At 37.5% G+C, this 24,568-nt stretch overlaps 1 protein-coding gene across 2 annotated transcripts; it reads right to left on the bottom strand.

Annotated features, from left to right (window-relative positions):
- Positions 1-25: 25 nt before the first annotated feature.
- LOC121380886 lies at positions 26-24,295 on the bottom strand. Of its 2 annotated transcripts, XM_041509893.1 has the most exons (5): positions 24,269-24,295; positions 13,752-16,976; positions 12,207-12,360; positions 5,596-5,723; positions 26-2,034 (listed from the first exon to the last, which is right to left on the bottom strand). In XM_041509893.1, exons 2-5 carry the CDS (start codon positions 16,897-16,899, stop codon positions 671-673), a joined length of 4,794 nt encoding a protein of 1,597 aa, XP_041365827.1. In that variant the 5' UTR covers positions 16,900-16,976; positions 24,269-24,295; the 3' UTR covers positions 26-670. The 2 variants fall into 2 exon arrangements, with proteins under 2 accessions (XP_041365827.1, XP_041365828.1); XM_041509894.1 differs by lacking the exon at positions 24,269-24,295 and having other exon boundaries at positions 13,752-17,034.
- Between the last annotated feature and the right edge of the window lie 273 nt (positions 24,296-24,568).

The following is a 24,568-nucleotide window of genomic DNA, read 5'->3' as shown; positions in this document are numbered from 1 at the left end:
TGTGTCTGTTAGATACCATTTATCTCACAACTCGTTTAAAAAATATCTTGCTTTTGCTTGTTAGAGAGACATTTTAAAACAACTTGTTATGAGATAAATGATATTAAATGGCCACTCATGTATTATTCTCTATTTATCCTGACAATAAAAATGGTAACAGATGTATTACCCTGACATATAGTATATACTGTACGTCATAAACCTGGTAGTATAATTATTATACTATTATGCCATACAAAGACCGTTTCAAAGTGTTTTCGAGATCAATACTCGATTTCAAATCTGAGGAAAGGAAACTAAAAATTGTACACATTATATTTATGTTCTCTTTTATGGGATACCTTAATTTCATAAAGAACTTTCTTTCTTTTAATATGAAGACTTACATCTTGTGTAATTAATAATGTTGTCAAATGTAAGAAATGTCTCTTTTATTTACAAGTTCATTAAGATTATTGCCTAGCAGGGTTTTTTGTTGTTGTTTTTAAAATAAGTATAACATCTTGTATATGCTAACTGATTAAAAGTGCAGATGTCACGTCTTGAAGCAATGGGTATTTTTCAATTCATTAATGCATGAGCCATCAATACCAGATACAATTGAAATAACAAAAACGAGATACAAAGACTTGGGGGACAAAAAGAAAACCTCCAACCCAAATACTAAGACCTAATAAGAGAATCTATTTTCTTCTCTCTTCTGTTCATCTACACACTTTTTTGCGGCAGCCATCATATTTTTCTCCCGTTTCAAAAGATTATGCATCTGCTCCTCTTCCTTTTGATTGCTACAGATGATCACAAAATGGCTGTCTTTTTTCCGAGCCCGCCCTCTCATCTGCACAAAGCCGGTGACGGTGCCTGGTAGATTCATGCAGACCACCAGTTCGCACTCGGGAATATCCACGCCTTCTTCTGCCACAGACGTTGCCACGACGATCTGATACTTCCTCTGCTTGATGCCATCCAGGACCCGCTTCTGCTCTTTGACCCGCATCCCAGAGTCTGCAGTGCCGCCCCCGTGTCCCACAATGGCCGTCACTTTGAGACCCAGATCTTTCACCATGCCTTTCAGGAATATGCTTAGTCGGACTGCCAGTACTCTTTCGCGTACAAGCACGAGTGCTATGGGTTTCGGAGAGCTTTGCCAGTTGATGTATTCTCTGTTGTGTAAGGACGACACAAGCTGTTTGACAAGAGACATTTTCTGTCCGTCGTCCTCAAATGCCGAGGAGACCATTGCAGATTGTTGCCAGGCCCTGACACTGTAACGGAGTCTATCACAATTCAGACCAAGCATTTCGGCTTTTTCAAAGTTTCCTGAAATTGTGGGGTTAAGAAGTGGTTGAAGCTCCTCCATGGAACATGGGATGCCCATCCCATCCATGTCCTGCAGGGACATGAGCATTATGAGCGTGTGGTTACTCAAGAAATCCACGTTGGCTTTCGTGACTACATCACTCCTGTTTGGTTTGAGCATTCCTACAACATGCATGAACATTTTTATTCTATCCGGATCATTCAAATCCTCAGCACATCTCAGAAGCTGTTCATCCGGCGTTCCTCGGGCCAGTTTGGGCTTGAAGAACTGCATCAGTGAACACTCCTGGTCTATGTTGGATATGCTGTTTAGCTTCAAGTAACAGCTGACGAGATACTCCAGCAACTGTTTCCGAAAGGTCTCTTCCTCGTGGGTTCGAGGCTCATACTTTATGTGAAGCTTGGCACTGGACTGGTATTTCCTCAATTGCTGCTGTGTGGATTCAGCCTCGACGATTTGTACCTTGGCATTTCCAACGTTGACAAGCAACTCCGTGAGCATGAGGTATGTTGCGTGTTCTGTTTCCTTTCCAGCAGGCGATGCGGTCAGACCGAGAACTTTGGGCCGTCTGTCAGGATCGACTAGCATGTGGTAATCCCTAAGGAGCAAATTGAATGGGTGCTTCTTGGTGCAGTGGTGGGCCTCATCAAAGACAACCAAGCTGAAGTCACACCAGTAAATTCTGGATTGGCTCATCAGGTTGGAACAGTACGCTGCAAAAGGAAAAGGAAAATGAAGAACATGTTTTAATACAACACTGTGGCAGCTTGTTATTATTGTCATTTTATTATCATATGTTTGGCAGGTCCTTTGGTAAATGCTTTGAGATGAATTTGCTAAAATAGTTCAGACTGAAATGCACGAAACCAAACAGTGGTCAGATGGACGAATTGCTTATTTTAAGCACTATTCAAATAATAATCAATTTTAAGATATACCTTTGTTGTTGATTTTGTGTTTGTTAAAATAATTATGATGTATTGAGTTATCACTGACTCAAGTTTCTTAACAAATTGATTTAAATATTATTTATATATTCATAATATGTGCTATTGTTCCTCATGCTATATATATTACATGTATGTTGATGTTGTTTCTTTGAATGTATGTAATGTATAATATCATGTATAGATTAGAGAGGGCCTCATGGGAGACCAGTCACCTTGTACTGAATGTGTTTACCCTCTGAAAATAAAGAATTTTATTATTATTATTATTATTATTATTATGAAGACAAAAACTTAAAGGATTCTAAAATTAAAGTTTGTTTTGTTTAACGACACCAATAGAGCACACTGATTAAGTAATCATCAACTATTGGATGACCAGCATTTGATAAGTTTAAAATATAGTCTTAGAGAAGAAACATTTTTCCATTAGTAGCGAAGGATCTTTTATATGCACATTCCCAGACAGGATAACACACACCACAGCCTTTGACATACCCGTCATGGTGCACTGGCTGAAACTAGAAATAACTCAATGGGCTCTCTGATGGGGATCAATCCTACTGTCCGAACCAAATTGTTAACAACTACAAAAAATTACTCTCCTAATTACCGTTACATTTCCCCCAAATTCTGTCCACACACAAGTTGTGAAAAAACCATTACAGTGACACAGCTTCCACATATGAGACTATAACGATGTCGCCAGTATCGACTTTGATGAGATAGCATAGGGCAAAATACATGCAGTTTTCAGCCGTCTGCCATTTTGCTTTTTTATGGAATATTCTTCAAGAGGGGTGAAAGCCTTCAAAGTACGTGACATAATTAATATCAAATCAATGATCTTTAGTGGTATATTTAAACAAACCAAAAATAATTTTAAAAATTAATATGACGTGTGCTTTTATATCATAACATGTTATGACGTTGCTAGATTAAGTCATATCCTTTCACCCCTCTTGGAGAATATTCCATAAAAAGTCAAAATGGCAGCCGGCACAAAATTACATGCTTTTTGCCCTATGCGATCTCAGCGAAGTCGATATTGCTGACATGGTTATCATCTAGTATGTGGAATCTGTGTCATTGCAATGGTTTTTCCTAGATTTCTGTCTGGACAAAATATGAGTAAAATCTAATGAAAAATAAAGGTAGGAGAGCAATTTTTGGTAGTTGTTAACATTTTGGTTCAGACTTTACACCAACTGTGCAACATGTGAGCCCTTTGACCACTGGGCTACGTCCCTCTTCCTCCCTGCTTGGATGCATGCAAGCACAAAGTCTGTCAGAGAGGTTGTAAATGGGTTTCAGTTTGTGGGGAATACTTACAAGTAGTAACTACAGGGATTTATCTGGGATTATTTCGCCAGGGTCCCATGTCTGATGGGACTGGGATAATTATTTTTAAAGCCGCACACCCTAGTTCCATCCAGCGAAAATAAATTATAATTTGGTTAATCTACAAACCTGTAACACACTTAGATCACGTTTTTATCAAATAGAGTGAAAAAGCAGGTTTTATATCGATAAATACCATGGGAATCCCCATGTCCCAATTGCTTGAAATAATTTTGAAAGTTAGTATTCTGATGTCACCGGTAGAAGTCGCTCGAAGCACAACAATGCCTACGGCACGACAAATTTCACAGAGTGCGCACAGACTTGGGGTGCGTTCTTTTCACCTCTCCTGGACATGTTCCAACTGTTCTGTCCTGGTTGTATCCCCTCTCCAGATATCGTAAGACTTAGCAAAATTATTGGCTTTAAGGGTTTGTAACGAGACACTTACTTGTCTGAACTTTATTGTTACTGAAAATGTTCACGAACTGTGAAGAAAAATCTCACAAATTAACAACAACAAATCGGATATTGATTGCGCAAACCGTGCACGAGAAAACAAACCGAACCAAAATGATAACGGTCACGTGGTATACCAACGTCTGTGACATTAAAATGGAAATATCCCGTCTAAAAATAGATTAGACCATGTCTGCTCAACGTTTTTTTCTCAAACGTGCGTCCGTTTTTAAGAAATACGAAAAATGCATTTTGTGGTATTACAAAAACCAGGATTACCAGGATTACCAAAAAAACACTTCAGGTGAATGGAAATGTATATTCTAAATAATAAACGGTAAGTAAAGTGATATTTTATTTGTGAAAAAATGGGTTTAATAGCGAAAAACAACGCCGTAATGGTTAACAACTAGCCGTAACTAGGGTGTGTCCCTTTAATAAATCATACTTCGGATATGTTTTCAGGCCACTGAATGATGCTGTACACCACTGTTAAATTAATTTATTAGAACAGACATAATTATAGATATAGATATATAGATAGACATAGATAGATATAGATATATGTTATAGTTACATCATCCTTTTCCGTGAGATTTGTCTAGTTAGACCACGGTTTTTGCGGCTGTTGAGTGACGGGTGTAATGATTGAGAGCGTAGCCCGAGATCTATTACACCCGTCACTCAATGGCCGCAATAACCGTGGTCTAACTAGACAAATCTCTCGGAAAAGGATGATGTAACTTGCTTGTACCACGCCCCCCATTACAGATTTATATTGTAGCTTTATTAGTAATGTTAGTGAAAGTGTTACTTTTTAAAACAATGTTCTAATTTACTTCCTGCTGAACTACATGTGTATATGTGACCTGTAGGCGTAACTTTCTTCAGCCATTCAGCTAAAATTTAGGTTAGACACGCCCGTGGTCTAACTATGGGATACACCACGGGTAAAATCAAAGGGACCGACACCAAAGCGTGGTACAAATATATATATAGATATAGATATAGATATATGCAGGGTTTAAGCTGTCGGTCACCAAATGTGAATTAAAAATTGAATTTGGGGAATATATTTCATATATTTCATTACTAATTCACCAAAAAGAGAAGGAAGGAAATGTTTTATTTAATGACACACTCAACACATTTTATTTATATGGTTATATGGCGTAGGAACAAAAAGAGAATTAAAAAATTGTATGCTGTTTACAGAAGTACTGCCATTTTTGCTGTTTGGCTAAATGAAACAGTAATTCGGCGACAGATTTGATCAGCAAATTCCCCAAATTGCTGATATTTTGTGGGCTTCCACCTAAACCCTGTTTATGTATAGATATATATATATATATTGGGATTTTTTTTAGTACAGAAATTGGGAATTTTCAGTGCCACTTTCTTTTGGGAAGGGGCCTATGTTCGGACCTACAGAATCCCTGAACTAACATTGGCATGTTACAAAAGATACAACTGCAGCATTAAAAAAAAAAAAAAGAAAAAAAGACTGTGCAAAGTGCACAGACTCACCAGCAACAGCCACGATGACATCGTACTGGTAGAGAGGAGTAGGATCAGAGGCGGCAATCCCCCCACACAGGGTTGCTATCTTCAGCTTACGAGCTATCAGTGGTCCACTGGGATCATCTGGTGAAGCCCTGCAAGCAATTGGAACATTAACTGTACAGTGTACGGGGTATGTAATGGTCATCAGACTACAGGCTGGTAGGTACAGAGTTCGCAGCCCGGTAGCAAGGGATGTTTTATATGCACTATCCCACAGAAAGGATAGCACATACATAGCCTTTGTTATACCAGTTGCAGAGCACCGGCTGGAATGAGAAATAGCCCAATGGGCCCACAGATGGGGATTGATCCTAGACCGACTGCACATCAGGCAAGCACTTCACCACTGGGCTATATGTCACGCCCCAGAAATGCATGGATGCAATAGTGATGAAAATACAGGAATTAGAAATTAAAAACTGGCTAAAAATGTAGTCAGTCACTGTGGAATGCCCAATTTGATGTTGGTCTCAAGGCTTGTAGGTAGGCCCTACTGTGTTCCCATCCTGGTACCAGTTCCTACCAACTCTCACTCACTAACCAGGACATTGTAGGTGTGTAACTAGTAAGCACTTGTCCTGGACATACTTCAGACAGCAGACGCGTGTTCATGCTTGAACCTCAACTGAACATAACAAACATCATGTTGAAGACGAAAAGTTGATCTTTAATCCAGTATAATTTTTTAAAGGATAAATACTGGAAAACATGGAGATAAACGCATGAGAAAATTGCCAGATTGGGAGAATTTGACCAATTCCACTCAGCCTTCCAGTAGGGCCTCCACGAGTCTAAACTATTGTACTTGAGTACTCGAGGGTCAAACTCGACCAGGATCCGAGTACTCAACACTTACACTAGATGATAATGAGACTAAGGAATAAAGTAAAATAGCAATAGAATTATGCATTTTAATTGCAGCGCTGAACATGAATGCCAAATCATGCCACTGTATTTGCATTTAGAAACCGGTTGATACATTCAGTATTGTGACGGACGGCCAACCAGATTAAAAAGAGAAACTAGCACATGATCATACGATTATTGTGTAACTTGTATTGCTGATTAGTTACTGGTGAAATTAATGCTCTACATTGTTTCACTTGTACGGGTACTCGAGTCCTGTCTACGGACTCTAGTCTTGCCAGACTCGGCCCATGCCCGAGTACTCGAGTACTCATGGAGACCCTACCTTCCAGGCTTCTGCTGGTATCTATTATAAGCACAGAAATAAAGCTAACATGAAATCAGCTTAACAGGTATTGAATAATGAAAGCACATATTTACACATATATATACACGTAAGCTACTTATTTTGATGTGTGGATAATTAGATACTCGGTCGTAATAACCAGTAATAACTACCAGCCATAATTAGTGTTCCAGCCAAATACATTGATATTCTATATCAATAAATAATATATGTAATGTTCTAGTAATAGAAGATAAGGCCATTAAAAAAACTAATTCAAGATTTTCATCTGTGCCCGCCTCGATGGTAAAAGCCAGTCATGGGTTTTTTTAATTAACCACCCACCACCAACCCCCCAATTTACTTTTTTGCTTGTTGTGTGATATTCCCAATGTCCTGAAAATATATATAATAATTTCAAACCCTGCCCTCATTTAGTTTTTTGGGGGGTTGGGGTAGGAAGAATCAATTTCTATCATTTAATTTATAATAGCCTAAACATGGTTATTTAAAGTACACTATTAATTAGTTTCTAAGCAATTCAATTAGGATGAAGGAAACCAATAAGAGCAAGAGAGACTTCGAGAATAACCAACGAGCTACAAGGAATTATGATTTATCTGTCCCGAGTGAATGAATGTTATAAACCCGAGCCTTTGGCGAGAGTTTTACATCATTCATTCAAGAGGGGCAGATAATTTGTAACTCCTCATAGCGAGTTGGTTATTCTCTTTATTACCCATTGTCAGATTTAACTGATTGCTGTTTTTGAAAATATACCATTTCATGTTTATGTTTATGAAACAAATTATAATTTTTCTGTAAATCTTTGTAGATCATATGACATACATGTATGTGTAATCTGACTCATGAATGGAAACATTAAATATGAATGAAAATGAAATTCCGGCCGTGGTTAACCACCAAACAAATGTCATGGTTGTGAAGCCAACCAATCCATGGCTGTAAAAGCAATCTGCACACTGTGCAGATATCGAAAAAATATTACATCACATATTTGAGCCCATGTGGGTAATAAATCTGTATATATACCAAATATTGCCATGTATTAGCCAACCCCTTAGTGTGCCCCTCAATATTTGGTAGAAAACGGTTGGTATGATGCATACATGTAAGTTCACTCAACTTTTATGTAGTTCAAATGAACAAAAATATAGATATATTCGATCAAGATAATGTCTGTCTTGTGCAACAGTCAATTGCAGGAATTTGTTTAGACTTTTGATGAACCAATCAAAAACTATTTTAATAAAGATTTCAAGATAGCTAAAAAAAGAATAAAAAACATTTTTTTTTTTTAAATCACTTAATATGGGATAACATTGTTCTGTTGTTTTCTATCTTTTTTGTTTGAATCAATTTGCATGGATATCGTTAGCTAAAAAATGTAGTTTCACTTTTAGTGGTGTAAATATTATTTAACACGCACCCACAATAGATAATTACAATGATGAACACTACATGTACCTCTTCCGTTTGTTTTTATAAGCGGTGATATCTCTAATAAAACATAGTTTTCAATTATTTATTAAATAACAATATTTAGAGGCTTGCAAAGTTGGCAATATACAGTAGTTAAAAGCAAAAAGCATTCCATTATTTAGACCTAACAGATAAAATTGTAATTTATCTGCTAAAACCACCAAAAAAGCAGAGGTACTATTTCATAGACATACATGTATATATGCATGTACATGTACAATGATCTCATCTGCTATTTGGCTCCCGATTCTGTGGTAATTTAATTATATAATGCTGTAGTAGTGTTGGTATAAAGTGCTCCTACTGGCAGTAGCTAGTGGGAATTTCCCTATTAGCTCAGTTGGTAGAGCGCTGGTTCGAATTCCCTCAGTGGAGGTTGATTTTTTTGTTACATCTGGAGCCGACGTAGGGTGTGTTCTTAACACAAGAATACAATTATAAGCCAGCCAGGACCTGTAACAGTTCAACTGCCCATGGACCACAGCTCCAGGGTGTAGCTTTACTTAAGGGGGTAGTATGTAGTAGTGTTGGTATAAAGTGCTCCAACTAGCAATAGCTAGTGGGAATTTCCATATTGGATCAGCTGGACCCTCGTACTGAGAATCCATGGTCCAAATTCTCTCAGTGGAGGTTGATTTTTCTGTTACAATGCTCTAAAATACCATCAGCATTCTTGCTGCCCAATAAAGTGGGGCGGGCTGCCCTGCTATTTCATTTTACTGCCCCCTCTTTATTTTTCCCACATCAAACTATATTTTACAGCACCCAGCTCCGATATTTCAAAATCATGAAAATGCTCTCTTTTTTTTTCATACTGAAAATGATCAGTCTACACATTGGACATCAAAGGAAACAAGACGTGAAGCAGGGGTCGAATTTTACGCTATTCCGCAAATAATAAATTTCGAAACGGAATAGTAAAACAATTCTTCCAATATTCCACTATGAAAGTGAAAATAAAGCACGGAATACCGAAAATCGCCTGTGACTATTCCGCTTAAGCTTTTTCTTCAGCTACATTTTTCTGCAGAACAAATCCTCGCGCTACTAAGACCTTTCTCATGCACTTACCGGTACAAAATAAACATCTTTTTGATCAAGACTAATGTTTGGAGTGAGTTCGTTTGTAATTCCAGCTAGTACGCAGTAATGCATAGACTGGTATATAAACAATTGTTCGTTACACAATGTTGTACAGGGCGACATAGCACAGTCAGGAAAACTAGTGGTACATTAATAATTGAAGGGATAGTAATTTTTTAGACGGTATAGTGTTTTTTGAAATCCACTATTCCTTTGGGATAGTGGTAAATTTTTTTAATTTCAACCCCTGTGAAGTGTACGGAAATGCAAAGTTCTGAAGAAAAAACCCTACGTGTAGTAGCTTACGACAGTTACCATAATGTAATTTAACTGTACTTTTAACAGTCTTTGTTGTGTTTCATACCAGTATCCATTTGTATGTTTGATACAAGCAAAAAAGTTATATTTTATTTGAGCAATGAAAACATTGAATTTTTATTGTTTCCGACTATGTAAAAAAACCAATTTATTTAGCGCCAAATTTGTCACATGATCAGAAAGGTCATTCTGTCTTTTGTATCAATTGACTCTGATATTTTGTCCTCCATTGCAGATTTAACTGGTAGTAAGTGCTGATTTCTACTAACTGTCATTTGTTTATTCAGCAATTCCTAATGGTTTTAAATATACTCTTCAAAAAAAGAAACGCAAAAGGGTACAAATGGGTTATAACTCCGATTTTATGTTTCCTACCGGTTCATGCTTTGTGAATATAAGGTCATTGCATGTCCCAAACACATTCCCACGGTTACATTCGATAAAACGCAGCTACTGTACAATAAAGTTCCAAAATGTGAATATTCGCAAAAACGCAGCCACGTGCAAACCATGTCACCACTGCACGTGCGTTGTCTGCACGTGCAACATGAACACCGACAGTATAAAAGTGCAATGTGTTCGCTTGCCTGGCCTCTGTATCTGGCCGACAGTTGACAATCCAGGACATGCCACGTCTCAGTGAACCGCAGAGAAACAATGCCATCGGCCGACTAGACGCAGGCGAATCCAGAACGGCCGTTGCCAGGGAATTCCATGTGTCCCCAAGCACCATCTCCAGACTGTGGGACCGTTACCAGCAACATGGATCAACACATGACCTCCCTAGATCCGGTCGACCACGGGTCACTACCGCCGGGCAGGACCGCTACATCCGGGTACGCCACCTTCGGGAACGATTGACTACTGCCACCTCCACAGCCGCTGCAATACCAGGTTTGCGCAGGATATCCGACCAGACCGTATGGAACCGCCTACGTGAGGTAGGAATTCGTGCCAGACGTCCAGTTCGAGGTGTCATCTTAACACCACAACACCGTCGACTCCGACTGCAGTGGTGCCAGATTCATCGACAATGGCCTCAACTGCGATGGAGACAGGTGTGGTTCAGTGACGAGTCCCGATTTCTGCTCCGACGTCATGATGGAAGATGTCGCGTGTATAGGCGTCGTGGTGAACGTTATGCGGCAAACTGCGTGCAGGAAGTGGACAGATTCGGCGGGGGTAGTGTCATGGTGTGGGCAGCCATCTCACACACTGGCAGAACTGACCTGGTCCACGTGCAGGGCAACCTGAATGCACAGGGCTACATTGACCAGATCCTCCGGCCACACATCGTTCCAGTTATGGCCAACGCCAACGCAGTGTTCCAACATGACAACGCCAGGCCTCACACAGCACGTCTCACAGCGGCTTTCCTACAGAACAACAACATTAATGTCCTTCCTTGGCCATCGATATCAGCGGATTTGAACCCAATTGAGCATCTATGGGACGAGTTGGACCGACGCCTCCGACAGCGACAACCACAGCCCCAGACCCTGCCCGAGCTGGCAGCAGCCTTGCAGGCCGAGTGGGCCACCATCCCCCAGGACGTCATCCGTACTCTGGTTGCTTCAATGGGCAGGCGGTGCCAGGCAGTTGTCAACACACGCGGAGGCCACACCCGGTATTGACTCCAGATGACCTTGACCTTGGTGGTGTGTCCTATCACTTACTCACAATGGACTAGAGTGAATTGTGAACAATCCTGCAACATTTGGTAATTATCGGACTCACCATTCAATAATTAAATCAATTCTCCAAATGTTACGACAATGTGGTTTTGCGTTTCTTCTTTTGAAGAGTATATTACAAACTTTTTTATTATCTTAGGGATATCACTGCTTATAATTACAACAGGAGTGGTAGTGTTCATCATTAAAATAATTTATCTTGGATGTCAAATAATATATACACTGCCTTTATAAAAACGAAACTATTATGATTCGAAAAAGATGGAAATAAAAAGAGCAGAAACGTTATCCCACATTAAGGAATCACTTTTAAAAATAATATTTATTTTTTATATCTTAAAATCTTTATTAAAATAATATTAAAACTTTGATTGGTTCAGCAAACTGAATGTCTGTGAAAGTCAGACCGATAATATATCCGGTTCAACTAAGGATACATAAAAGATGAGTCAGCTTGTACATCGTACAAACCTTTTTGTACGAAATACCGAGGGGCAAAATAAGGGGGTAGGTCTTTCTACAAAGTCGACCAACTCACAACAATATACTGTAACCAAGCTTTCCTCCCCTGCCCTTTGGAAGGGTGGTGGAGGAGGGGGTCGCACAGATGCCCGCCTTTAATTTTCACCAAACGAGAACACGGACCATCTCAGAGGTCCTATTCTTTCACACTGTGATGTCTTTATTTCCCCGCAGGCTATATTTTTCCTTTGCAGGAAACATTTCTTTTGGCCATACTTTACTTAGTACATTGTATTTCAAGCCCTAATACTGTATCACCTCACCTGTTAAACGTCTTTTCACCAAACTGTTTACGCAGGTATTTCGACTGCTGCATAACTAGCAAAACCTTGTCCACCAAGAACAGAACTGGCCTCTGGGGGTTGATCTCTAACATACAGCTCACTGTCATGGCTGCCACATGCGTTTTGCCAGTGCCTGCAAGACAAAACACAATCCATATTAAAGAAAAGAAAAGAGGAGGAGGAAAAAGAATTACTGATCTGATAGAACAAAGAGCGGAACATAGCCCAGAAGTAAAGCCCTTGCCCGATGCACGGTCAGTGTGGGATCGATCCCCATCGATGGGCTCATTGGGCTATTTCTCATTCCATTTAGTGCCATACGACTGGTATATCAAAAGCTGAGGTATGTGCTATCCTGTCTGTGGGATGGTGCATATATATAAAAGATCCCTTGCTACTAATGAAAAAATGCAGCAGGTTTCTTCTCTAAGACTATATGTAAAAATTACCAAATATTTGACATACAATAACCAATGATTAATAAATCAATGTGCTCTAGTGGTGTCGTTAAACAAAAAAAACTTTAACTTTTTTTTGGACAGAACAAGGTTGCACTTTAATGCCACATTAATAGAAGATATGACTTTTATTACCCAATGATTGACGAATGCTGTTGGCAAGTTCCATCCTAAAATTTTATAATGAACCAATTCATTTAAATACATGACAGAAACCTGAAGTCAATATTCACCTGAAGTCAATATTTACATGTGTGGCATTTTACTTGAATATCATTACCAGTATACTGAAAGAAACTGTACAATTTCTACTACATGTATATTCAACTTCTTTTTGTTAACATTTTCCCTTTGGAATACTAACCATTCACCTGGAGCTTACGATGAAAATAATTTATCACTTCTCTAATATTTTTAATATTTAAATATAAAGGACTTAACATAACAAAAACACATGAAATAAGCTAAAAAGGATATTTCAAATAATAAAGTACAAGTAACTGTATACTGTAACTTTCTAATGGCCATTAAACAAAGCATCAGCCAGAAATATTATACAGTAATGTACAGGGGAACAAGTAACTTCAAGTCAAATAAGGCCACACACAAATATATAGTCAGTGTCTGACCAGACCAATGTTCCAACATTGATTCAGGTTGGGTTTTTTAGTTTTTCTTTATATTGCTGAAAGGCATGGATGGGTTCAGAAAACGTAGTTATATATTGTTTTTTCTACGTTCTCCTCATCTGAACTGGTCCCCCCTCATTGGCCATTGCACCCCCTCATTTGCCATGGTACTCTAAATGCTTTCCTTCACATTTCCCATATGGTCAAGGCAACTTAAATGACTTCAACTTTGTCCCTAAAATATCATGGTGTATCATAATATTATTAGTTGAGACAGTGCAAGCATTATTTCTGGTATACATGTGGATGGTGTTTTTGTGGTTACAGAAGTAAATTTGAAGAAGAAAAAAATGTTGATGCGTAGGGTCAAAATTGATGCATGCACTGACCAGAGAACAGCAATATAGTTAGTTTGGCCTAAACAAAATCTAACTGACCTGTTGGCAGGAAGATGACACTGTCGTTTTGCATGGTCTTGTTGAACAGCTCCACTTGGTAACTGCGTGGGGCCTGTTCAGTGAGGTTAAAGGCCTTCTCATCTGCTTCTTCTTCAGTCAAGAGTCTTCTCACAGGAGGCAGAGTTCTCTTAGGAGCCTGTATATTGGCCACTTTCTGTTGGTGGTCTCTTCCACCGACATGGGCATTGTAAGCATCCTGTGTATTCATTGGTCGATCACAGATGTCACAATAAAAACGAAAATGTTTAGAATATGGATTTAATTTGGGTTTATTAGCAACTGCACCACCAGCAGTGCTGTCTGGGGTACTGCTTACATCATTCTGATGAGCAGCATGACTGCCTGCATCGCTGTTGAGATATTCACTGCAGTTGCTACGGAAACTGATGAACTCATCATGCTCACAGCAATCATTATCTGTTTTTACAGCAGATATGGTATCCGGATTTGTTTCAGAAATTTTCATCCTGTCCAATCCTTTTAGGCAATCCACAACAGGATCATCATCATCATCATCGTCATCATCATTATCATCATCATCATCATCATGAAATGTCATCTTGTTCTGTCTGTGCTGATTTCTGTTTTTCAGAGTTTTACATGGCTGCGGTCTTCTGGCCTGTCTGGAACTTGAATCACCGCCCAGATTATGATTATTCTCACTGTCAGATTCTGAATGTTCTGCATCTTCCATACTAGGAGGATTTTCTTCATTGGAATACATGCTTTCCATGCAGGACAGATTGTTTGGTGCTGGTCGCAATGCACTTAGAATATCATTTGAGCAAATACCAAACTGTTCACCAATGTCAGATTCCTTGGACAGAGTTTGTCCGCAGCTGGTGTTGGTAACCATGGTGGATTGAGAACATGGCATCACTGGCTTAAACAGTTCAGTATTAGCATTAGTACTGAAGTCAGATACCCGCTTAACATCCGTTAGTGACTCATTATATAATGCATTAGGAACTTCTGCATTAGTATTGAAAAATCCTATATTGGAACCAAGGATTCCACCATTGCTTGATTTTAACTTCATTAGGTGCTTGGTTGACTTGAAGTGCTGCTCTGCACATTCTGGCCCACTGAACGTCATGTGACAGACCTCACAAACCAAACGATGATTAGATCCATTCCGTTGTTGTTGCTTCCTTTCCACAGCTTTCTTGTGATTTTTTCCTTCTAAATGCTGCCCTGCATGTGCATTTGATGTCAGTTCTATGTTACAGACATAACAAATACCTTTCCCCCCGTGAAACTCATATTCAGGCTTGTCATCCGCAGCACAGCTACTTCCAGATACAATATTGCTTTCCATTTCATGCAGAGAGGAAGAATTCAGTTTGGCCTTTGTGTGATTTTTACCATTCAGATGTTGTTTAGCATGCTGAGGTGATGTCAATTCGATCCTACAAAGATAGCAGAAGCCACGGTTTCCATCAAAAGTATACTCTTGCTGAGTCACGTTCTTTTGGTTTTCACTTGTGCTAGAAGTACCAGAAATGACGCTTGCTGTTGATAATTTTTCTGATTGTGAACTAAGTGTTACAGTATGTTGTGCCTCTGCTGCAACCCTGTGCTGTTCGCTTATGAGATGGTCATGAGCATGAATAACAGATTTCAGTTCAATATTGCAAATGTTGCACCACCCATGGTTATCAGAAAAAGTAAATGGTAGCGTGGTTCCAACATCTTGTTTAATATTTCTATTCTGATCAGATATCAAGTTGCTTAATACAGAACTTGCTTGGGCATAACTAGTTTCTGAACAACTCGAATTATTTGAATTGTTGGCTATGGATATCCTGTCAACTGTCCGCATTGGCACTGTTGGACGAATACTCCCACCATCAACTTTCAAGCAGATTTCACTATCACTCTGAGCCTGACAAGAACCTGTCATATTCAAAGCATTCCCAAGATTTTCTGTTATCTGTCCATTGTTTTCAGGTGGTATGTTTAAAGGCATGCATGTACCACTTGGATCCTGGCTTATGACGGCGTCTTCTTCTGGAAATAACTCGGTTGGAAACAGCTCTGTCTGGTTCAATTGCAGCTTTGTACCTGCTTTAACAGGCTCGTTCCCAGGTGTGGAAAAGTTAGTATGTGGAAGTGCGGACCTCTTCTTATGCTTGTCGCTTGCAAAATGTTGCTCTGCTGGTGCAGGACCACTGAATGTTACGCCACAATCATCGCACTTGTAGTCTCCGCCACCACTGCTGCTGTCACTAACTGACCACTGTTTCAGTGACTTTTCATGTCGAGATCCTTTAATATGCTGGTCCATTAATTGTGGAGATGTTAACTCCACCTGACAAGCATTACAGTAACCAGTCTGCCCATCAAAATCCACAGCTCTCCGATTCTGATTTGAGGATGAATGAGTGAATCGGTTGATGTTATTCTGCAGAGGGATCAAAGGATCAGGAAGATTTGTTGGCACTGGAGAAGCATTAATCAGTGAGATGCCAGGAAAAATTGGTTGCACACCAGCAACTATTGGTTGTGTTATGGGCGATCCTTGATACAAAGAATTTCCATTGTATTGCATACATGCAGTCTGAGCTTCCATTTCCTTCTTTTTGTGCTTTGCACTTATATAATGTTCACGGGCATTTCCTGGACCACTAAACGGTACCTTACACAAAGGGCAAAAAAGATCACCGCCAAAGTCACCACCAGCAATTTCTATCTTGCTCTGTGATTCTTTCTTCTGGTGCTTAGTTCCCGAAACGTGCTGTCGACAATGCTGAGGAGATGTAAGTTCAATATTACACACATGGCAGAAACCACGGACACCATCAAAATCATAAACTCTGGATGGGTTTGACCGGTTCTGACCAAAAGCTGACTGGGGAACTCTGCTTTCTGGAGAATATCTTGACCGCTGCTGCCGTTGTTGTCGTTCCATATGCCGTGGACTGGCATCATGCTCCAAGCGTTGTTGCCGTGAATTGCATGTTGCATTGCAGATGTCACAGTCAAACTGAGACCGATTCACACCCGCTCCAATCCTGGCTCTCTTGATATGGTCTTCACTGGCATAGTGTTGTTCAGCAGGAATTTGGCCAGAGAAGCTCTTGTAACACACGTCACAATACTCAGGAAACTGTCTACCACTCGACATGATAATACAGCTGGACCACAAAAACTATTTTCTCCAATCATGCAGAAGATACACTAATGAAAATAACAATTAAGGTGCTGAAAAAAGAACATTAAAAATATAATCTTAATGTTTATTAGTAGTAGTGTTTGAAATAAGCACAAGCAAAATGTACCTCAATAGTTATCCAGTGGACAAGCAAAAATTTTCAATGCAGTTTAATTTTGAGCAATCATAAATACGGTCCTTGTACTTGAATAAAACTAAATATTTATTTGAACAAGTGAAAATATTGCTGGACAAGTAGATTTTTCTATCTACTAATCCAGTAGACAAATGAAAAAGTCTGCTTATTTCTATTGCTGATTAGCTGAGGGTGTAAGGCATCAGGTACCAAGTAGCCAAATATAAACTAAGGGTTAATTTGGGGAATATATATTTCATTTAATAAATTTTTTAAAAAAGCATTGTAGTTCAAGTGTCCCGCACTCCCAATCCCCCCCCTTCATTTTGGACAAATTTTAGGTTCTACATGGGTTATTTTTAACTGAAAAACACTAATATCAGGTGGGCCTTCCTAACGTTAATATGTTTTCTCAGTTGAGTGATATTTTCCATTTATATTATGTCTTCTTTTGCATGCTGAAATTACACCAGAGTATAGTATTTGCTTAGTAGCTCTGCTGTATAAAACTTACTTCACTGACTTCTAGATGGATACATACAGGAGGTTAATTTTTAAGATCAGGAGCACACTTCTAAAGGTACTTTATGAATTACTCAGAATATGCTAATTAATAGTAATATTTCAATTTGAATACGATTTAAACCAATATTTATTTATGTTAATATTTAACATTTGGGATTGACCAACAGGCTTAGCCTATATGAAAAAAACCCACCTTTCCATACATTATACAATGTTTAAAGGTGCTGTCAATATTCAGTGCTCAAAATTAATAATTTGTCTCCCAGAGCAATTTAAAAACAAAATTCCTGTGGGAGAAATGGCCCACCGACAGCAATTTAAAGCCTGCCCGTGGCAATTAAGAAAAAAGAAGAAGAAAAGCAAATATCTAAGACTGAAAGGTTATTGTGCTGTATGTAGACATATTTTGAATGTACTAATGTTCTATACTGGCATCTAATGTACACCAGGCTTGGTGCTTATAAAACTTAAGTCTAGACTTGAGACTCTAATAGAGTCTGAAACACTTACATCATGACGATGCCATACAAACTGTATGTGTGTCACATCATTAGAGATTGACTCTGAACTCTAAAGGTTTTATAAGCACGGGCCCAGGTGTAAACATTTTACTATCATTGAGGAGCTTTATCGACAGCACTTTTGTGCCATCGGTGATACTCCCAACCTACAGCAATTTATATCTCAAGGATGGCAAACTGCTGTTAAGTTTGAGCCCTGATATTATTAATTTTTTTGTTGGCAAAATTGAAAGAAATGTAACGTTTCAAACAGTTTAAATTAGTCTGAAAGAACATGAATATAACATGATATTACAACATTATTTTGGACTATGCACACTGTTTGCAGCCCTCCTGGTTGGGACATTACATGGTTAAGCTTTAGTCAAAGAAAATGGTTCTGTTTTGGTAGTAGTGACGTTTTAGCCTGATCCCATACATTTTCAGTTTGTTTTTCGGCCCTTACACAGTTTGTGCAATCAATATCTGATTTGTTGTTGTCTGCTTATCGTTCATTTGTGAGCTTTTCTTCACAGTTCGTGAACATTTTCATTAACAATAAAGTTCAGACAAGTAAGTATCTCAATACAAAACTTTACAAACCCTTAAAACCATTAATTTTGTTATGTCGTTTTTGTTTATTCCTTAAAATTACCGATATTGGGTCCACTTGACTCGTAGAAATTGAGTTAAAATGGAGGAAGATGAATTAACATTTGATGCGTGCCACATGACCTCATACGTGCCAGATCAACAAGGCCAAATCATTTAATTTCGATGATTTTTAAAACCCCTATTGTTAGAATTTGTTTTCAGTTATGAAATTCGATCTGCAAAAGGTATGCTACATATGTGTGCCTCTGCTGTAGTGAACAGTATTCCTAATCCATTCGTAACAATTGTAAATAATTTTGAGTGTATAAATTGTGTTAATTACTAATCAATTCATTTGAAAATTTATATTTTACAATCTATTCACTGGTATGACCATATAATGCCTATCTGTATTAACAATAACTTTTAGCAATGGGTGCTGGTAAAACTCGGACTGGACCAGATCGCTTGACAAACTAAATTTATCCTTTAAAAAAAATATAAAACAAAGTTTTCGTCCACTGTACATATTTCAGAAATTTTTTTTTTTTTCCATATAGTGGCCTTAAAAATGGAAAATGAAAAAACGCACATACATGGTACCACTTTTTGCAAACACATGCACCTGAATGCAGTTAGAAACGTTGCACTCTTTCCTGTTTACTAGAGAGTGCTTCACTTTTGTTTACTAGAATGGATTTGTTTTACATCCACATTGTTGATTTTTTATGTTAACTGATTGCAACCTATTTTGTTTCATGTATTGTGACTGAAAAATGTACAGTAGTATTTCCTTAGATATGGTATTTGTGTTTTAGTCGTTAAGTGAACACAGTTTGGGACGTCAAAGGTATCGTAGAGTAATCAATAGTCACACACATCAATAGTTGTGCACGTCACATTTTTTCTAAAGTTCGCGAGCACGCGCAAACCAATGATGTCACATTTAATAACAAATGATAATACAAAACTTCATGGTCCGTTAAAAGAATGTCTAAAATGAAAAACATTTTGATAAGTCATTTACATCATTAGTTTTTTCATCAGTGAAAAGTCAGTTTTCTCTAATACCAAATATAAGGGTCCAGACGGAAATTGCTGAACATGTAAATAGAACGGAGTGCATGACCATTCGATACATTTTACATAGTTCGCCAAAAATGGGTTCTATTTAAAAACTTACTTTGCAAATGAATACAGCAGAAAATGTTAATAACAAATAGTGTTATATACAGCAAAGGACAAACTATTTAAGTAAACAATATTTGTTTTATTTCTTTTCGGTTACACCTGTTTACTTTACTGTTTGTTCCTAGGTGTGCCACTATTGATTAGCCTATACTCCAGGATATATTAGTCTTAAAGTATTATGTTGAAAATCTAAGAAATACTGTCCACTAGGATATCGCCATTTCTTTAATATACACATATATATTCACAAAATTTCAAAGCCAAACCTATTCATGTTTCCACAAGAAGTAACCAGCTATTGACAATAGTATTATCCGTCCCACAGGGAACACCTTTTTTCATGCTAGGAAAATTACTTACTAGCATGGGATCCTGGTGAGTCGAGGTACTTAATAATTGTATTAGTATATTTTAAAACTGCTTTGTAATTTTATTATATTTATTAGTCAAAAGAAATTTTTTATTTGTTACTTGAATCCACAATGCAGCAAAATCTACATATTTGATGCAATCAAAAGTACACATGTGCTTACAATCGATCTACCCCCGCTCACTAAACGAAAAAACATAACTCCATTGAGTCATGTTATTTACAATTTTTAAGTATAGAAGCGCAAAACGTCAGAACAAAGTATATAGCTGCAATTTGCTTAGCTGAATTTATGTCTTGACGAAATCAATAAAAAAGGAACTGTTTTTATGAAAAAATGTTTTCATTTAGCAGTCAGCAGGTTGCTGCATGGTGTTTAAAATATTGCTTGCAAGATAAGGTGGGACAAACTTCTTTTTTGTTTTTTTAAATGGCTTTGGTTATTTCTAATTGTATTTTTCATCTAAATAGATTTTAATATTTATTCAAACATAATAATCACTATACATATTGTAGTAATAGCCATATTTTTAATGTAAAACTGTATTGATCTACATCTTTGTTTACATTTTCAAATTTTAGCACCCTTATTTTCTTGCATGGAAAAACAATTGACGTGTGACCTCACATTTTTACTGAAGTCACTCACTAATATGTAAAAATAAACATGCACATACAGACGACACTTCGATATATATTTTGGGAATGATCGCCATAAATTACGAAAACTACAAATGTTTTAATTGGCATACGAGTCATGTGGTGTTTTTTTTACCTATTTTGGTTCCTGTGTAGAAACAAGAACTTTTAAGGTAAAATGTAACAAATAATTGGATATATACTGGGGTACCACGATATCACGGTACTTAACAATTTGGAAGAAATAAAGAAATGCATTAATATATATAAAGGTAAATATACTTGGGTTGCAATTTTTGCTATATCTGCATCATGTCCATGCCAATGTGTTGACAAATACATGCAGTTCTCACATTAAAACAGTTGATGGAAGTACACCATAGTACTGGCTTCTGTTCATGGGAGGTTACCACGATATCGCGGTAAATCGCAAACGTTACAATATGGTGGACTGTACGGGTCAAAAATGGTTCTTTTTGTAAACACATTTTGTAGTAATGTCTAGTAAACAAACTTCAACACAAGAACGAAAAAAAGTCAACTTAAAATGTTTCGTTTTTCAATTGTAGTAACATATTTACATTTTCCAATGGAAAAGTTGGTAATAATAATTATTATTCTTCTGCTGCAAGAAAGTGTGGGCATTTCTAAAAATTGTTCATCATATTAGTAAGATTCAACTGTTATATAATCAATATTTATCGAGTGAAACCAAGAATAGAACAAATTAAAAGTTATGTGTTTTGTTTAAATTGCCAATAAATATAGGAATGGCCCTTAAATGTTTCCATACTTTTCTAGAGGTCTCGTGTTCTAAATATAGTAACACTGCGACCGAGTATAGCCTTGTTTTGATTGTCAACAACCAGAGGACAGTCTGATGGCCATCAAAGCAGAATTGTATGCTTGTGTGTTAGGTACTGGAACTATTTATAAGCATCAGTAAAGTCACACTCTGTGTTCTTTTATGACAAAACAATAAAACTATGAATACTTAACAAAAAAATTGACATTTCTTCAAATTTGTTAACGGGCAAAACAATGTGTTGTCTGTCATCACATTTCTAAACAATAAACGTGCCACCAGGGGGCGTTGCGTGTGCTAAACCGCAAAAATGTAAATACCGCGATATTGTGAGCAAGGAGTATACTTAAAATTTCTTAGCTATTTGACTGTCAACACATCTTACTGTGAGACTTGGAACGTAAACAAATGGTAGGTGGCGTATTACTTTAAAACAGGAGGAAATACCAAATGGCACGACTTAATAGAGACAATGACTTGACAGGGCGAGAGCATACAAGTTATTTATTTCTGAGCCAATTGTTTTCTAAACTGGAGACAAAATAGTATTTTTTATTTCCAAAACACTTTTACTTTTCTTCTTACGTCAAACAAAACTGAAATTATTTACAAAACATAATGGGACGAACTATATATCGTACCGTCATACAATTTTGATCGACATATGTTTTCGATACTTTGTTTGTAACTGCATGTATCGCGAGATTATGCGAGATATTACGTCACTATCAGCCTGAACATAAACAACGAAGTGTGTGTTTTTTCTCAATATTAAAAATGCTTCAAGTTAAGCTGCCAACTTTATGTTTTAATTATAATAATACCATAAATAGTGTGCATGTTATCAGTTATTCGTAATGCAAAATTTTGGTACTAATGAAATGCCTCACATAGCGAAATCCAGTTATCACAAATCCCTGAAAAGTTATCATCTGCAACACCGACATCTGACCTGCCAAAGTTAGATGATATACCACGTGATCATTACACTAAACAATAAAATTTATGGAAGGCTGGTTGGGTTACCTCTTATGTCATTCACAGAAAAGTTCTTTTCGGTAATTCTGGTGGGGGCATGTTTACATGTGCATTTACATTTACTACAAATAAAGGTGGTTTGGTGGAATTACATTTTTGAAAATATATAGTTCTGTATTGCTGTCAGAGTACTTAAGGTGACAATCTGAATTTTGGTGCCATTGATACGTATAACAAGATGATTAGACATTAACCTATGACGAAAACCTAATGTAAATATGTTTTCAGTGAACACTGTCTATTGGTCTGAAAATTATTCAATATTTTTTATGAGTTACAAACATTTTATGATTTTATTTTCAAAAGAAGATTTTGATGTAAATTATTGCACGGAGTATAGACCCTACAGCTTGCGGTGAACTCGTATGGAAAACTTACTCGTATGGGGGGAAATGCAGTGAAGTCGTATGGAAATCCACAAGTGAACTCGTATGGTAAGACTTGCTCGTATGGGGAAAATGCAGTGAACTTGTATTGAAATTACAAACTGATATATCCAATATTGTATAGCAACTTGTGTGTAGTTTTTATGCAGAGGTCTACAAATCCTCTAGCTCGACGTATGTGGCTAGTGGTTTTTAAGTTCGGGCTAGCGAGAAATGCAAAACATGCATTCATTGTTTACGGTTTCTGTCGCAGGAAATAAGTCTAATGACATGCGTGATTTGATTGGTTGGGCAAGTCACGTGGTAGTTAATCTCGCACAATGTTTTAGGCTAAGAAACTCAACTGCGGTTGACACGCAAATGATGGTGACATAAATAAGAAGCATGTATACAAAACAAGTGTCAAAATACACATATTCAAAGTATATCTGCATATCAATACATCCCCATACGAGTTCACCGTTATTTTTTACATACAAGTTCGTTTTCCATACGAGTTTTTTCGTTTATACGAGTTAGTTTCCATACGAGTTCACCGCACCCCGACCCTACACTACCGTAACAAAGACTCAAATAGACAGCCAATGAAACTATCGAAAACATATGACGTTTGTGAAAATATAGCGGAAACACCTGTACGACTTAGCTGCTAGGTTTTTTTGGAGGAAAACTTGGCGTTCATGGGAAATTATCACTGTTTTTCACAATAAACTAATGCGACTTGAGAAATGTAAAGTATGATTGTATGTACTAAGTATTGTTTTTATTATATTTAATTAAAATGTTTTGCTTATCGTATCGAAAACATATGACGCCAGGATAAATATTGGGAAAAACTTGTTTTAAACTTTACTCTTGTTGTAAATGCTTCCGAATATTGAAGAAAAAAATACAAATATATTGCATACTGAACAAACCTAGTGCGAATGTGCAAGCTGTTCAAATAAAAAAACAAAACCAAAACTTTATGGGGTTTTGAGCGTATTAAATTTAAACCGAGTGATGCCGCAACTGCGCAAGTTCAAACCGTTAGGCTACTTAAATAAATCTTAGTAATTTGAAAATCCAAGAAACCATGTCAACTAGAATACGACCGTGTCTTAAAAACACTACAAAAAAGAAACCAAATGTTTTCACACAAATCAAAATCAAACCTACAAATTTTCCAAGAAGACGAAACTTCAGGGAAAACCCCAAAAAGACAATATTATCAACCGGTTCCACATGTTATGGACCCAATGCAGAACAACTAGCTATTGCGACTAAAGACCAGTCGACAACGGCGTCATTTCGTACCATCATAATTTCGTACCAAGTACTTTCCATACCCCAATCTTGTCATTTAATTCGTACCCGAATTTTACCAGCAATAACTCCATAACAACATGAATCCTTTTACGAATAATATCAGAAACCTCACGGAGTTGTACGTACACCATTCCACATGAGTTTGTTTTG

The sequence above is a fragment of the Gigantopelta aegis genome, chromosome 9, assembly GCF_016097555.1.
Source record: "Gigantopelta aegis isolate Gae_Host chromosome 9, Gae_host_genome, whole genome shotgun sequence".
In the NCBI taxonomy this organism is placed as follows: Eukaryota; Metazoa; Mollusca; class Gastropoda; order Neomphalida; family Peltospiridae; genus Gigantopelta; species Gigantopelta aegis.
The sequence above is the reverse complement of the archived record's forward strand: the minus strand, read 5'-3'. Positions and strand labels throughout refer to the sequence as shown.

Excerpts from the sequence above, each read along its gene's own strand:
- LOC121380886 (XM_041509893.1), bottom strand. The coding sequence starts at position 16,899 with ATGTCGAGTGGTAGACAGTTTCCTGAGTATTGTGACGTGTGTTACAAG. Across the intron at positions 12,361-13,751 it reads TGTCATCTTCCTGCCAACAG|GCACTGGCAAAACGCATGTG; the intron begins GTCAGTTAGATT and ends TTTGTCTTGCAG. Across the intron at positions 5,724-12,206 it reads GGTGAAAAGACGTTTAACAG|GGCTTCACCAGATGATCCCA; the intron begins GTGAGGTGATAC and ends AATTGCTTGCAG.